Genomic DNA, 13004 nt, shown 5'->3' with positions numbered 1-13004 from the left:
TTATTGTGGCTGTAGCACCATATTGCTCTCTCAGGATGATGCTGTGCAGCTGTACACTTCTGCAAACTACAAAACTAAACATATTGTGAAATCAATACCTATCTGACAACTTGAGCGTTGTATTGGTTTGATACAGCTCTTGTATGGGATCTCATTAGATGGTGCAGGTGTACCACACATCAAGCGACGCGGCCAGACCCGACTGAACTGTCGCGCAGTGTGCGGAGTTTGGCGACTAGTTTTTCATTTCCGGTTTTACTGTGATAAAAAAATAAAATTGCCGATACGTGCTGTCACAATGTCGCAGATGTAACAGCCGATTGAAAATGCACATGAGCTTTCACATACACAAAAAAACAAGTTTCTGGGTTTTAAGCTTAAGCGAGACCCAGCTGGCCGCCGAAGCGCCGCCAAGCCATACAAAGTACACTGTATACAGTATACATATATTGTGATTTACAATAATACTTAACTATATTTGTAATTTAATATGTACCTTTGGATTAAATTGTGATGTGCCAAGCATCTGTTGCCAAAATGCAGGCTGGATGTACGAGGTCCGAAGTGATAGTCAGAGAATGTCTTCATGCCACCCGCTTCTTCCTTGACAAATGCGGCATGTTTTCGTGGTTCAATAAAAGTAACACTGTTACATACTGTGTGTGGAGTCACAAAACCCGATACAGGGTCGCACCTATCAGTTGCAGCGTGATGGTAGATGTACAGGGCCCAATCTCTTAATGTGCAGGTATGAGACAACAACTGTCATTTTGTTACGCTTACAGCCGAATGGAAAAAAAAGATCCAACATACTGTAAGAGTCTTAAATTATGTTCTCCAAAATTAAAGCCTTTATTATCCTGCAGTTGCAGTTTAACATTTTTCAACACAATTTATGTTTTTTGACAAATTTGTAGTTATTGTGTTTGCATTTTAGCACTACAGAGATAAGAATAAGCTGAACCACCAAGTGAAATGTAGTGAAAATAGTGATTCCCAACACAAACATATTCATTCAAGAATGTAAAGAAATGAATAGATATACTGTAATATAATCAATATATCAAGTATACATAGTCATACGGCATGTGCATAAGCGGCAACTGTCCCCTCCGCGAGTAAATATTGAACGAGTCGCGAGCCCGCCCTCCCCTCGTGTTGGGTCAGCAGCTCAGGAAGTGATGACGCCGCAGCCGCGCCTGCAACATGAAAGTCCTCCCGGGAATCGCCTGTCGACATTCCAGCCTTGGCTACAAAGGAACCCGCGCCACCAGGTTACGCCGCTCGATAAAACCGCAGCCGCGCTCCTGATTGAAGCTCTCGCTCATCCGGCCCGACATCACACCGATTCCAATAAATGCTTTTAAGTTCAGCTTTTTTGCAGTCTCGGTTAATCTACGAAATGAATCAGCCGCCTGTTAATCGCTGACTGATTGTGTGTGTATATATATATTTTTTTAAGTGTCGCTTTGACAGACTTATTACATTATCAGATATTTTGGGGCCGCTCTACTTCAAACTACTACAAAATGACTTCAAGGTGAGCCAGATTTCATTTAGATTAGCGCCTGGGTTCAAATGTATGCGCTTGATAAAGTTCCCCTCGTCCCCCCGGTCCTCCTGTTTGCTCAAAGTTGGAAAGAACTTTAATTGGAATGGGGAAGAGAGGACGGACCTGATAGTTCATCTCCAAAAAAACGACGTTGGAGAGGATGGACTCATCTGCGGGGTATTGGCGGAGATTTTGTTTTTTCTTTACCCCCGGAAAGGTGACATTAGAATGGAATTGAGTTGATAGAGTGTATAACTTTGACTAAATGTCAGTAAGCTGCATAGAAATACACTTTATGAGATTGGTTAACTAAGCCCCCTCTAGGGGGATATTCAGGACGTGCGTGAGGGTTTTGAAAGGTATAAAAGGGTTGCAAATGACAATTGTGATAATTAAGGCCATTAAATGGTATTCAAAGTTATTTAAATGAAAATCCAGCAGCCGGTCTTATTTAACTTTGATTGTACTGGCCGTGGCGGCACGGTGGGCGACTGGTTAGCGCGTCAGCCTCACAGTTCTGAGGACCCGGGTTCAATCCCCGGCCCCGGACTGTGTGGAGTTTGCATGTTCTCCCCGTGCCTGTGTGGGTTTTCTCCGGGGACTCCGGTTTCCTCCCACATCCCAAAAACATGCATAAATTGGAGACTATAAATTGCCCGTAGGTGTGACTGCGAATGTGAATGGTTGTTTGTTTGTATGTGCCCTGCGATTGGCTGCCAACCAGTCCAGGGTGTACCCCGCCTCCTACCCGATGACAGCTGGGATAGGCTCCAGTACGCCCGCGACCCTAGTGAGGAGAAGCGGCTCGGAAAATGGATGGGTGGATGGATGTACTGGCCGTTCTTGTGTGGATTTATAAGTCTTGACATCAGTGTGCGAGTCCAAACAACCTGTGGTCCAGACATTGTCTTTTTTCCATACTCTGTAAAGTGTGACTGTGTCCAAAAACAAATAATAAATAAAGTGGTGATGCATTCTGCAAGGCATCAAAAGTGACAGCACAATGGTGTCTGAGAATTTGTCACAACATTAAAGGTTAGTCAAGGCAGGGTTAGGTTTCAGTAAACATTTCGCTTGGTTTAGAAAATCGATGGCAATCAAACTCAAACCTCCACGTTCGCGAATGTGAGTTCGTGGCTGTTAGTCCATCATTTTACTGTCAGAAAAGAAATAACCTTTGACAGCGGACATTTTTTGGGTGAGATGTGTTGTTCTAGAGTGTTGTGTTGGTTGCGTTGCCTCTGGGCAAGGTGAATATACAACATGACATGAGTGAAGACAATTTGTAACCACTCTGGAAATTTGCACCATTTGACCAGAGCAAAACGCACGCTACATCTTTATCCCCAGAAAACTATTGGTGATGAATTTGATACTGATAAAGTATACATACTGTACATAGCCTACATACCTTAATGTTCCTACAGTACATACCAATGTACAATACCAGGCTACTTACCTACATTTCTACATCTGAAGAATGATGAATTCTATCTAGCAAATCTAGCTACCTTGCCATTTGACAGCCATACCTACTAACCAACTGACTAAGCTGCTTACTTTACAGCTTGCGAACTGAGTCTGCCTACCCATGTGCTTTATATTGCTATCTACCTCTGGAGGGCACCCAAATAATCTTGAATCTACCTACCTCCTGACCCAAGTGCTCTATCAAGCCAAATCTGCTTGCAAACCTAGCTACCTTCATTCCTCACCACCGACCAAACTGCCAAGCCAAGCACCTTTTAATGAACTAATCTCACCTTTCTGCATACTCCCTTAAAAACAATACCAAATCCTATTGTATCTACATACCGAAAACCTCACTACCTCGATCAACTGCACTGAACCATACCTACTGACCAATTCACATTCGATTTACTAACATATTTGCTAAATTACTCTACCTATCCACATAATAAACCAAATCTGCTTGCCAATGTAGCTACTTTCATTCCTGGCCACCTAGCGACAGTGCTTACAGCACCTACTGTACCAAGCCGAGCAATTGCCTCCCGACTTAACTTTATGCGCACGCCCTTGAAAAGAATGTCACAGTAAATACTGTACCTCCCTAAAAAAAGAATGTTGAATCCTCCTTAACAACCTCAATAACTATTGATCGACCTACCTACTTTCCTATATTCAAATAAAATGTTAACTACCTACCTGACCTATCTCCTTACCTACCAACCAACTTGCTAATTTACCCCACCTATGCATGTCCAGTTTGTCACTATCTACCTACCAACATTACCCAAATTGCCTCCCTACCTAAATTCCTGGCTACCAACCAAGCCACCTAATGCCAATTCTACCCACCAACCTAATCTGTCGAGTGACCGAGATTTACAGAGCCTTGCTCATAACATTCTTACCTGATGTCCCTACCTAATGTACCAAGTTATCTACCTACCGACAAACTTACTTATTAAACATTTATTGGAACCATTTCACTGTGGGACCTTCCTGGCCACATATTTACCAACTAACCTACCTTTCTACATAGTGTCCCTCACTAAATACTGTCAAATCATACCTACCAATAGAATACAGACTGTCTAATCACAATGTAGATCAAAAATCGTTGAAGTTGTGTAGACTGGTGAATGATTGGGCCTGCCAATACGGGAAAAAACAAAAACAAAACTGCAATCAACAAGCCTTGGTTTTGGATTTTGCAAACATCCTCGATTGACTCCCATAAAAAAAAAAAAAAAAAACTGACTGCTTTTGACGATAAGTTTACTTATGAATTGAAAAAGTAACAGAACAACTGAAAAATGTATTCAGCCCGTTATCCCCAACAATCTTGAGACGTGCAACTTTCACGGTCTCTTTTACATTTGGCCCGGCCCGAAGGTGTCGAGATCCGTTTCAAGGAAACATCAACGAGCCAAAAGCAAGTCCCGCCGCTCACACTCGCTGAACCCTGAGCTAATACGTTTTGTCAGATGCAAGGTCGCTGCGTAGCCTCCTTGAGTTCTGTCAAGTTTGACGTCTCCCCATCCAAACGGGCCCTCGTATTTGTTTCAGGGTCTGTGTCTTAGCTGATCCAACAGAGAGCAGTGCATTGTTCTCAATGTTAATTTTAATGAATTATCATTAGAAGTGGCAAAAGTACTCACACTGTAGTTAAGTAGAAGTAATGATACTAGCATTTAAAAACACTCAGGTAAAAGTTAACTAGTGATTCAACAGCTTTACAAAAAAAATAAAAAGTACAGTCCAAAATGTAATTAAAAACAATATAAAAAAATTAATTTTTAACTGTCAATTATATGCAATACTTGTTTGGTGGCTATAGAGTAATGTATTATGCACGTCAATTTGTTGTTGTTTTTTTTAAACCAAGAGCGAGCAAGTGTTTGCTCAGGCTTTTATGCCATCTAAACAATGTGTTGCCATAGCTTTGCTAATGTTGTGATTTGGCTAACAACTACAGAAAATACACATGATCTGTATGCGTCGGGGAATATCTTGCTTCTACGACTCTGATGCGTCATCATTCTGCTCTCTGGTTGATGCGTCATCATTCTGCTCTCTGGTTCTCGTTCCTCGTGTCACAGCTGTCCATGTTTTTTCCACCTTATAAATCTCTAACCTCTCAATCCACCAATCAAGAGCTCAACCACGATTAACCTCTCTATTTACATTTTTTTTTACACTGTGTCGTCATTGGTTTTCATCGGTTATTTTCCGCAGGCTGACTTCCTAAACACCCCCTTTACCACTCCCTGTGTTTTACCCATAATTAATTATGTGCCAAGCTTCATGCGCATTTCTTTGTGTGTGTTTTTTTTCTTTTTATTCTCTTCTGCAAACAATTGTTGTCGGATTCACATTAAGTCAGTTTGTGGTTTTGTCGCCGAAACCTTTCCAGACTGGGGATCGTCATTTTCGTAGATGTAGAGATGTGTGACGAATATTCGTAAGTTTTCATTTTTCACTCATATTTTTTTTAACCAATGCATGTTTTTGTATATCAATTTTAACACATTTCATAACATTGGCTTTTTTCCCTGTTACCGTTTTCCATTTGTGAGAATCAAACTATCCTCCTCGGCACCTCTTTTGAGCTGTCTGCAAAAATAATTTGCAATAAAAAAAAAAAGAAAATGCTGCTTGTAACGTTTCACACACATCTCACAACCCTGCATGTGTGCTGCGTTTCTCGCTCTATGAGACTCTTCTCATGTTGAGTTGTACAGGTGAGGCAAGGCGACCTCTTCAAAATATTTACGGCTTGGAAGCGCACGCCTCGTGTCAAAGGATGGATGTGGATAAATAACTGCTTTTCCAACGTATAAATGGGCACGATGTCTTTTGTGACGCACGCCGCGATTGCTTTCCTCTCTGGTCCTTTCTTTTTCAACAGAACGCAATGTGAAAATGATTCCGTTAATGTTGTTTCTTCCTTAGCGGGGGGAAAATATCACAAGACGCTATTTTAACATAAAGACAATTAGTCACGAGAAGGGTAGGAAAAGTTGCTAAATTGGCAACACTGACTCCTGTCTATTCGCAGCTATGTTGTTACTGTAAGACGTGCACATCAGTTGACTTTGGTTAAGTTCCTTCCTATTACACGTGATGAATATTTAATTTGAAAATATTATTTTTATTATTATTATTATTATTATAATTCCCATGGCATTTAGGGGCGCACATGATAGTTATATTTACAGTAATTTGCATTTGTATTATGAGGGATTACTTGGAAAAAGATTCTTCCTGTACTGCGTCCCAAGACCCAAAAAGTATTCTTGGTTTAACAAACCATGAAGTTCAGACTCAGGAGTGATGATCAATTTGCAGGTATGGCTCTACTTTTGTCATTTCAGCATACTTAAAATGCAAGACTTCATTACACAGACAACGAAACGTGCATATTTTATCCCAAAATGTACTGCTGCTCAAAAATATAACACATGCACAATGACGAATTCAATGAATTATAAACGCCAAACAACAACATCAAATTTAAGTGAATGCAGCACATCTCCGCTGAGTAACGAGCTGCTGTCACTTGGATTAAAATGAATACTCTTCTAATGGAAAACGAGTTCGTTTCACTGCTGCGCGTGTTTGATTTCTCGGTCACACAAATGTAAGAACAGCGGGGGAGAGTAATCAACATTTGTTCAATGATTTAAAAGTGACGTTGCTGCCAGCGACTGCAAACTTGTTTTGTTGTTGTGGTCCTTTTTGGTAGCTTCTTTTGTGTGATTTTAGCCCGGCCCCGTGATGTTCTCGTGTTTGATTAGCCTCTTGTCAGGTCATTAATTTCTCCTTAGTGAGCGCTGCCCCACTCCCAACATGACCAACTAATCAGGTCTTTGTTTTCTGTGAGTCTCACACCTGTCTCGTTTATGAGTCTTGTTGTTTTGTCCTTTTGTACTTTCTTGCTGTGAGTGCAACGTCAATGCACTGTTTTTTTCCTCACCCTTTTTTAAATTAACAGATAGAAAAGAAAAAGTAGCATTTTCTCTCATGACAGGCACTTTATAGATTTATAGCTTGGTCGTTTTTTTTTTTCCCCTTTCTCTCGAAACTTCCCGTCATATTTTATTTTTTCCCACCTCACACTGACCATTGAACACAATCAAAATGGTAGAAAACGTGATTATGAACAAATGGACCACCAGATAATCAATACATTGTGCCTTATAGCTGTGTAAATGATAATTTTAACAAACTGTATTGACAACAGAGTCGTTTTTTAATGTTTTTTTTTTGTTTGTTTGTTTGTTTTTTTCCACTGCTGGAGCGCATTGCTGCGTGGCTTCCTGTTTCTTCATGTCGGGCGCGGAATGCCGACAGCAGCTGCGTTAACTTGGAAGCGGCTCACTGCGTGACAATGCATCTGCAGGCTGAAATTCTTTGTTGTAGTCTCTTCAGCCCTTGGCCAAATTTTACATCCGAGTCCCGGCTTTCCTCTATTTCCTTTCACACGGCATCCGTTCCGGCTATGGAAGTGGAAAATTCGCGAGTCTCCTTGGTTCTTAAGGCAAAGTTGTTTTAAATACTCATGCAATTCTCTTGGTTTGATGTTTAGTTTGGCAGTAAACTTTAAACTGGGAGTGGCAATAAAACAGCTTGAAGACAGTTTTTTTAAAGAAGTGTTCACTATCTGGCAAACTGCTGCTTATTGTGAACTGTAAACTGCCACATTATAGCACTTGTGTAGTTTGTGCTTGCAAGTCAAAGCAAAAAAAAAAAAAAAAAAGAAATGGACGAATGACGGCTCAAAATAACAAATATGTTGGGTCACTCATTCGGGCACCACTGTATGTGGAGAAAAAAAAAAACGTGCATGCAATCGAGCAAACTTCAGCCAGTAATACGAGAGCAGAACCGCGAACCTCCAAATGCCTTTGCTAAGAATTTGATGAATTTGTAATTCGTTTGCAATCACACACAAAAAGGTTTCCTATACTTTATTTTTTGGATCGCATGTTAAAAGTATGACTCCAAAATGCCTTCAAATGTTGTGATATATTGATTTCATACGTTCCACTCGAAGTGGTCATATTTTGGAAATGACTGCTCTTAAACTTGATTGATGAAGCCTTAGAAAGTTTAACATTTGCCTTCCTTAAAGCTAATATTGGGAGTTTGGGGTGTCCCATGACTTTTGAGTATACCGGTGTCCATATCGTGAGGATACTTTTTCTGTTTTCAGTTTGATATTATCTCAGGCTTGCTGCTTCATAACAGCAATTCTGCAGAGGCAAAATCGAATCTTGCTCCGGTGTGCATTTGCAGCCGCGTTCCTCTGGTGCGAAACAAAAATGGAGGACTAATAAATCTTCCGGGCAGGTGAACAGAGACGTGCTGAGAGACGGGGAAAATGTTATTTCAACAGTCCAAGAGTGTGTGCGTCAGTATGTGTGTGTGTGTGTGTGTGTGTGTGTGTGCTCGAGTGTGACACAGACAAATACACGACTCCCAGAAAATTGTGGATATTCGGATTATGGGTGAAATTTCAGGGTGAACCTACAGGAAAAGGCAGTGTCCAGTTTAGGTTCCGAAATTCGAATATACCCGAACTTCTTTGCGGCTATTCCGAATAATGCGCCCCACCTGACGACACGGTTTTCTTCTTGTTCTCCCCTCGGCAGGACACCGGGAACCATCCGGATGAGCCGTTGAACCCGACCGAGTACATGAGCCACCAGCGCGACGTGGAGCACCCGCCCGAGTGTCAGCCCGCGGCTCCCCCGACCCACCCGCCCGTCACCTTCCTGCCGCAGCACCCCTACGCCCAGCCGCCCTCCAACGAGCCCATGTACTCCAACACCGGCTTCTCCGCCCCCACCGCCCCGCGAGCGCCCTTCCCCAAGGAGCAATCCGTGTGACGCCCCCTGGCCCAAACACGACGCACCTCGTAACCCCCCGAGCCCGTCCTGCTTATTTCCAGCTTTGCGTCGTTTTCTACTGCGTACAAAAATGTTTGCCAAGTCTTTCGCTAGCTCGTCGTCGCCTTTTCGTAATCGACTTTGCTTTCTCCCCCAGTTGAATTGCTTGCTTGCTTAGCCCTGATTGTCGACTAAATTCATCTTTAAAAATCACGGGAAAAAAAGTCCTGAAATAAGTAATATATTCCTTAATTTAAGCAAAATCATCTGACAATACAACAGGAACATTTTGACTTGGTAAGATTTCTTAAAACAAGTAATCATAGTTAGCCTAAAAAAAATTACAAAAAAACACCTGATACTTACATCTGGTATTTCTTATTTTAAGCAAAATTTACTCATAACCTGTAATAAAAACTCAATTACTTATAATTCCCCCTGGGGGAAAAGTGCTTAAATGAAGTTAAATGGTCTTATACACGAAATCCCTGGTAAGAAAAAATATCTTAGCAGACAAAGAACAAACATATTTTGCCTTGCATTTCGATATTTAATCTTGGTTCGATTTGAGTTTTGGCAGTGAAACGTAATGAAATGAGAAATATATTACTTCATTTAGGGAAAATTATCTTCCAATAGAACAAGTAAACATAGCTAGGTTAAAAAATTTCATAAAACTAGTGTATTTATACTCACAACCTCTAATTTTTAGATCTATACTACTATAAGGAAAATATTTAAGAATTGTTTTTGGACAGGTAGGAAAATGTGCTTAAATGGAGCATTTGCTAGCCCTCATCACCCAATTCTTGTTTTGAGCTAGGCTTACTCGTAACCAGTAATAAAATCTGAAATGTAATAAGAGTTTTAAGGAAAACAGTGCTCGGAGCAAGGGAAATTCTTTTACACAAAACTGCCTGGTAAGAGAAACGATATTGGTAAACAAACAACAACAGATATTTTGCCTTGATTTGGGATATTTAATCTTGGTTAAATTTGAGTTATTGCAGTGATAGTGTACGTTTTCTGCCGTGAAAAGTTCCGATAAATACAATCCGATCCCTTCCAGGACTATTATGTGATGTTGAAACTTATCATCGCTTTGCTTTTTTTCCCCCTGGTTTGTTAGAACTGAATGTTAGCACGTGTAGTTACAAGGAAACATACACACACAAACGTAAACACTAAAAAAAAAAAAAAGAATGCGAGAGTCTCCTTTTGTATTTCTCTAGTTCCATCAGTGCAAGGCATTCTTTTTTTGTTTTTGTAAATACATATTTTCTAGTAGTAGCTGAGTAAACCCCATGTAGCGTATATCCATTATTTAACGCGAGGTATACGATCACTGATTGGGTACGCGTGCTATTGTCACAGCTCATGAAGATCTTTAGTTTTCGAGACAATCACTCTAACCCAGTGGTTCCCAAACTCTGTTATGGTAAGACACATATTTTGAATTAAGAAAAATACAAATAAAAAAGTCTTACAAAGTACTGAAATAATGATGAGCTAATCTCAATTTACTCATAAATGACCTACTCCGTGGCCCATTTTAGTTCTGTTGTATGAATGTCAAGAGATGGATACGAAGGTGGATTTTACACAGGCTTCCAAAGGGGCGGAACATTGCCAGTAAATTCTCGAAAAGTTGACGGTAAATTTCCATGGGAAGTTGAGCTGGGGAATTTGGGAACCATTTCACTTTGGAAGCTTTCCATGCGAATTAACTTGTATTTGCGGGTAATTTAATGGAAATGTGTCACATTCAAGCTTAAATATACAAAAAAAAAAATGTTTGCGAAGAAGCTGACATCCATGCAAAATAGATAGCTCTCCTTGCCCACATGCGAGGGCCTCACCTTAATTGCTCCTTTTTATTTCATGTTTCTAACTTTAAACATTTCTGGAATTGTGCAATGCTAATTCTACCTTCTGCCATCTACTGGAAGAGCATTTAATTGTTTCGCTTGTATCCGTACGTCGCTGGTAAAGATAGATAAACCAAGATACATTAAGAAATAATCATTTTCAGACAAATTAAGTGAATTGGTATCATTTCCGCCACCACTCCCGTTGATCTGTCACAGAAGACTAATGTGCCGCAGCACAGCGATTGGGAATCACTGCTGTAATAAAGCAAAATGTTGCTTGAAAAGACTGAATGACTTTTTTGTGATCAGTCACTCCTCATTTTGTTGTTCGTGACATTTTTAGCAACAGCATTGGGAGTCTACTTAGAGCTTAAACATTGTCATCTTGATTTAATTGAAGGTAAACAAATACAAATTTGAAAGCCATATTACCGACATTTACCGGACTTCAGTGGAATAGCAACCATCAAAACGTACGATCTTTAGCTTAGATTTCACATTAACGTCGCGCTGAATTTACGGTTCCGAATAGAACTTTCCCTTGGTGGAAATGTTGCATGAATAAAAGCGACTTTTTTGCGACCACTTCAAAAAATAATTTTTGACAAAGCCTGCAACTGTACAGAAGCACTTGCTGTCACTCGCTGTGACCATTGGAGACCATACATAAGCTAATACAACATCACAAACGTAAAAATACAACATACATAACTCCTTTCGAAGTAGCAAATTCGCATCAAGTTTTGCTTTTGTTTTGCTGTTGTTTTTCTCTTCTTTTTTTTTTTTTTGCCATGTCCAATGTATAAAAAAAGTATATTTGTGTTTGTGCTGATGTGAGGAAAAAAAAAAAAAAAACGCTTTGAAAGTGATTTTTTTTGTGAGTGATGGTTGTAAAAGCACGAGGTCGACTTCCTGCTGAGGAGCTTGTTGTTGTTAGTACCACTGAAACACAACGTTGTCTTCTATTTGTGACACATTATTATTATAGCTATGACGATGATGATGATTATGTATGTATATGTAAGTATAAGGGTTATTAAGTGAGTCTGCTTCAAGTGGTATTCATTTTTTTGTCAGAAAAAGTGTCAAAACTTTTGTTTTCCTCATCACATTTAGACCTCATAACCTTTTGAATCCATTTCCTTTTGTGGGTTTTTTTTTTTGTAAGACTGTGACTTTTATTTTTCTAAATATGTATATTTATTTATAGCCTGACACACCTTCCTCCTACTCCATTTTTTTTTTGGGACATATTTGTGAGGATAACACCCGAGTAGCTTCTTACTGGAATGATGACGTCATGTGAAAAAGAAAAAATGTACTGTTTTTCTTAATTTTATTATCATGTTTGCTGTAAATATTAACAACGTATCTAATGTGTGTAAAAAACAAAACAACAAAAAAAGTACAAAATAAGTCATGCAGTTTAAAATTAAACCTCACAAATTACCCTTGTCTTTTGTGGTGACATTTCTTCATTTTCGCAGGGGAAAAAGTTGTTACCATGCGAAGGTTTTAGTAACCATGGCAACTCTGGGAGAAGGTCTATTGCTTTCTTGCTTTTCTTTTTATAAAAACCGAGACCACAGGCTGAGGACCTTCACATTGAGAGGAAAAAAAAACTTCCTATTGAGCTCCTTATAAGACATATAGTCAAAATAAAGTCACTTTTTTTTTCTATTAAAAAGTTGACAAGAATTGAATCTTTCGTCAAGCCGCAGACAATAATTTACATATGCAAAAATTATAACATTTCTAGATTCGGAGTGTTTTGCTTGTTCCTTTTTTTGCTACACATATTCTATGGATCAGAATTGCTTACTATTTTTGTAATAACATTTTAGAAAAATACATTTGAGAAAAATATACAGGGTGAGAATAAAGTGGTATTTTCTTCAGGAAATAAAGTCAAAAGATTGCAAAGAAGTTCACAATTTTAGGAGAATATTCATACAGTGGAAACTCAATTTTCGTGATTAATCCATTCCAGAACGTCTGACTAAAACTGAACCGTCTGAACTCCAAAGCAATATTTCCCATAGGAAATAATGTAAATAATCTGTTCCAGACACAAACTATACCAAAAATGTCACAAAGAAACAGTGTGAAATAATTATGATTTATAAAGTGGATAAATGAGCATTTTGCATCACTTTTATATTTATTGAAGACTCGTGATGATACAGTGAGTATGGGAGAGAAGGGAGCCGTTTTCCTTTT

At 39.4% G+C, this 13004-nt stretch overlaps 1 protein-coding gene across 5 annotated transcripts in view; it reads left to right on the top strand.

Annotated features, from left to right (window-relative positions):
* Positions 1-12221, top strand: part of nectin1b (nectin cell adhesion molecule 1b) — a 195858-nt gene extending 183637 nt beyond the window's left edge. For 4 of the 5 annotated variants that reach the window (XM_061682730.1, XM_061682731.1, XM_061682729.1 and 1 more), the window contains one exon: positions 8677-12221. In XM_061682730.1, the coding sequence (XP_061538714.1) occupies positions 8677-8913 (237 nt within the window). In that variant the 3' untranslated portion in view covers positions 8914-12221. The remainder of the gene's footprint in view (positions 1-8676) is intronic. The other variant, XM_061682732.1, reaches the window with a different exon arrangement.
* The last annotated feature ends 783 nt before the right edge of the window (positions 12222-13004 follow it).

Source organism: Phycodurus eques, chromosome 7 (assembly GCF_024500275.1).
Source record: "Phycodurus eques isolate BA_2022a chromosome 7, UOR_Pequ_1.1, whole genome shotgun sequence".
In the NCBI taxonomy this organism is placed as follows: Eukaryota; Metazoa; Chordata; class Actinopteri; order Syngnathiformes; family Syngnathidae; genus Phycodurus; species Phycodurus eques.
The sequence above is the reverse complement of the archived record's forward strand: the minus strand, read 5'-3'. Positions and strand labels throughout refer to the sequence as shown.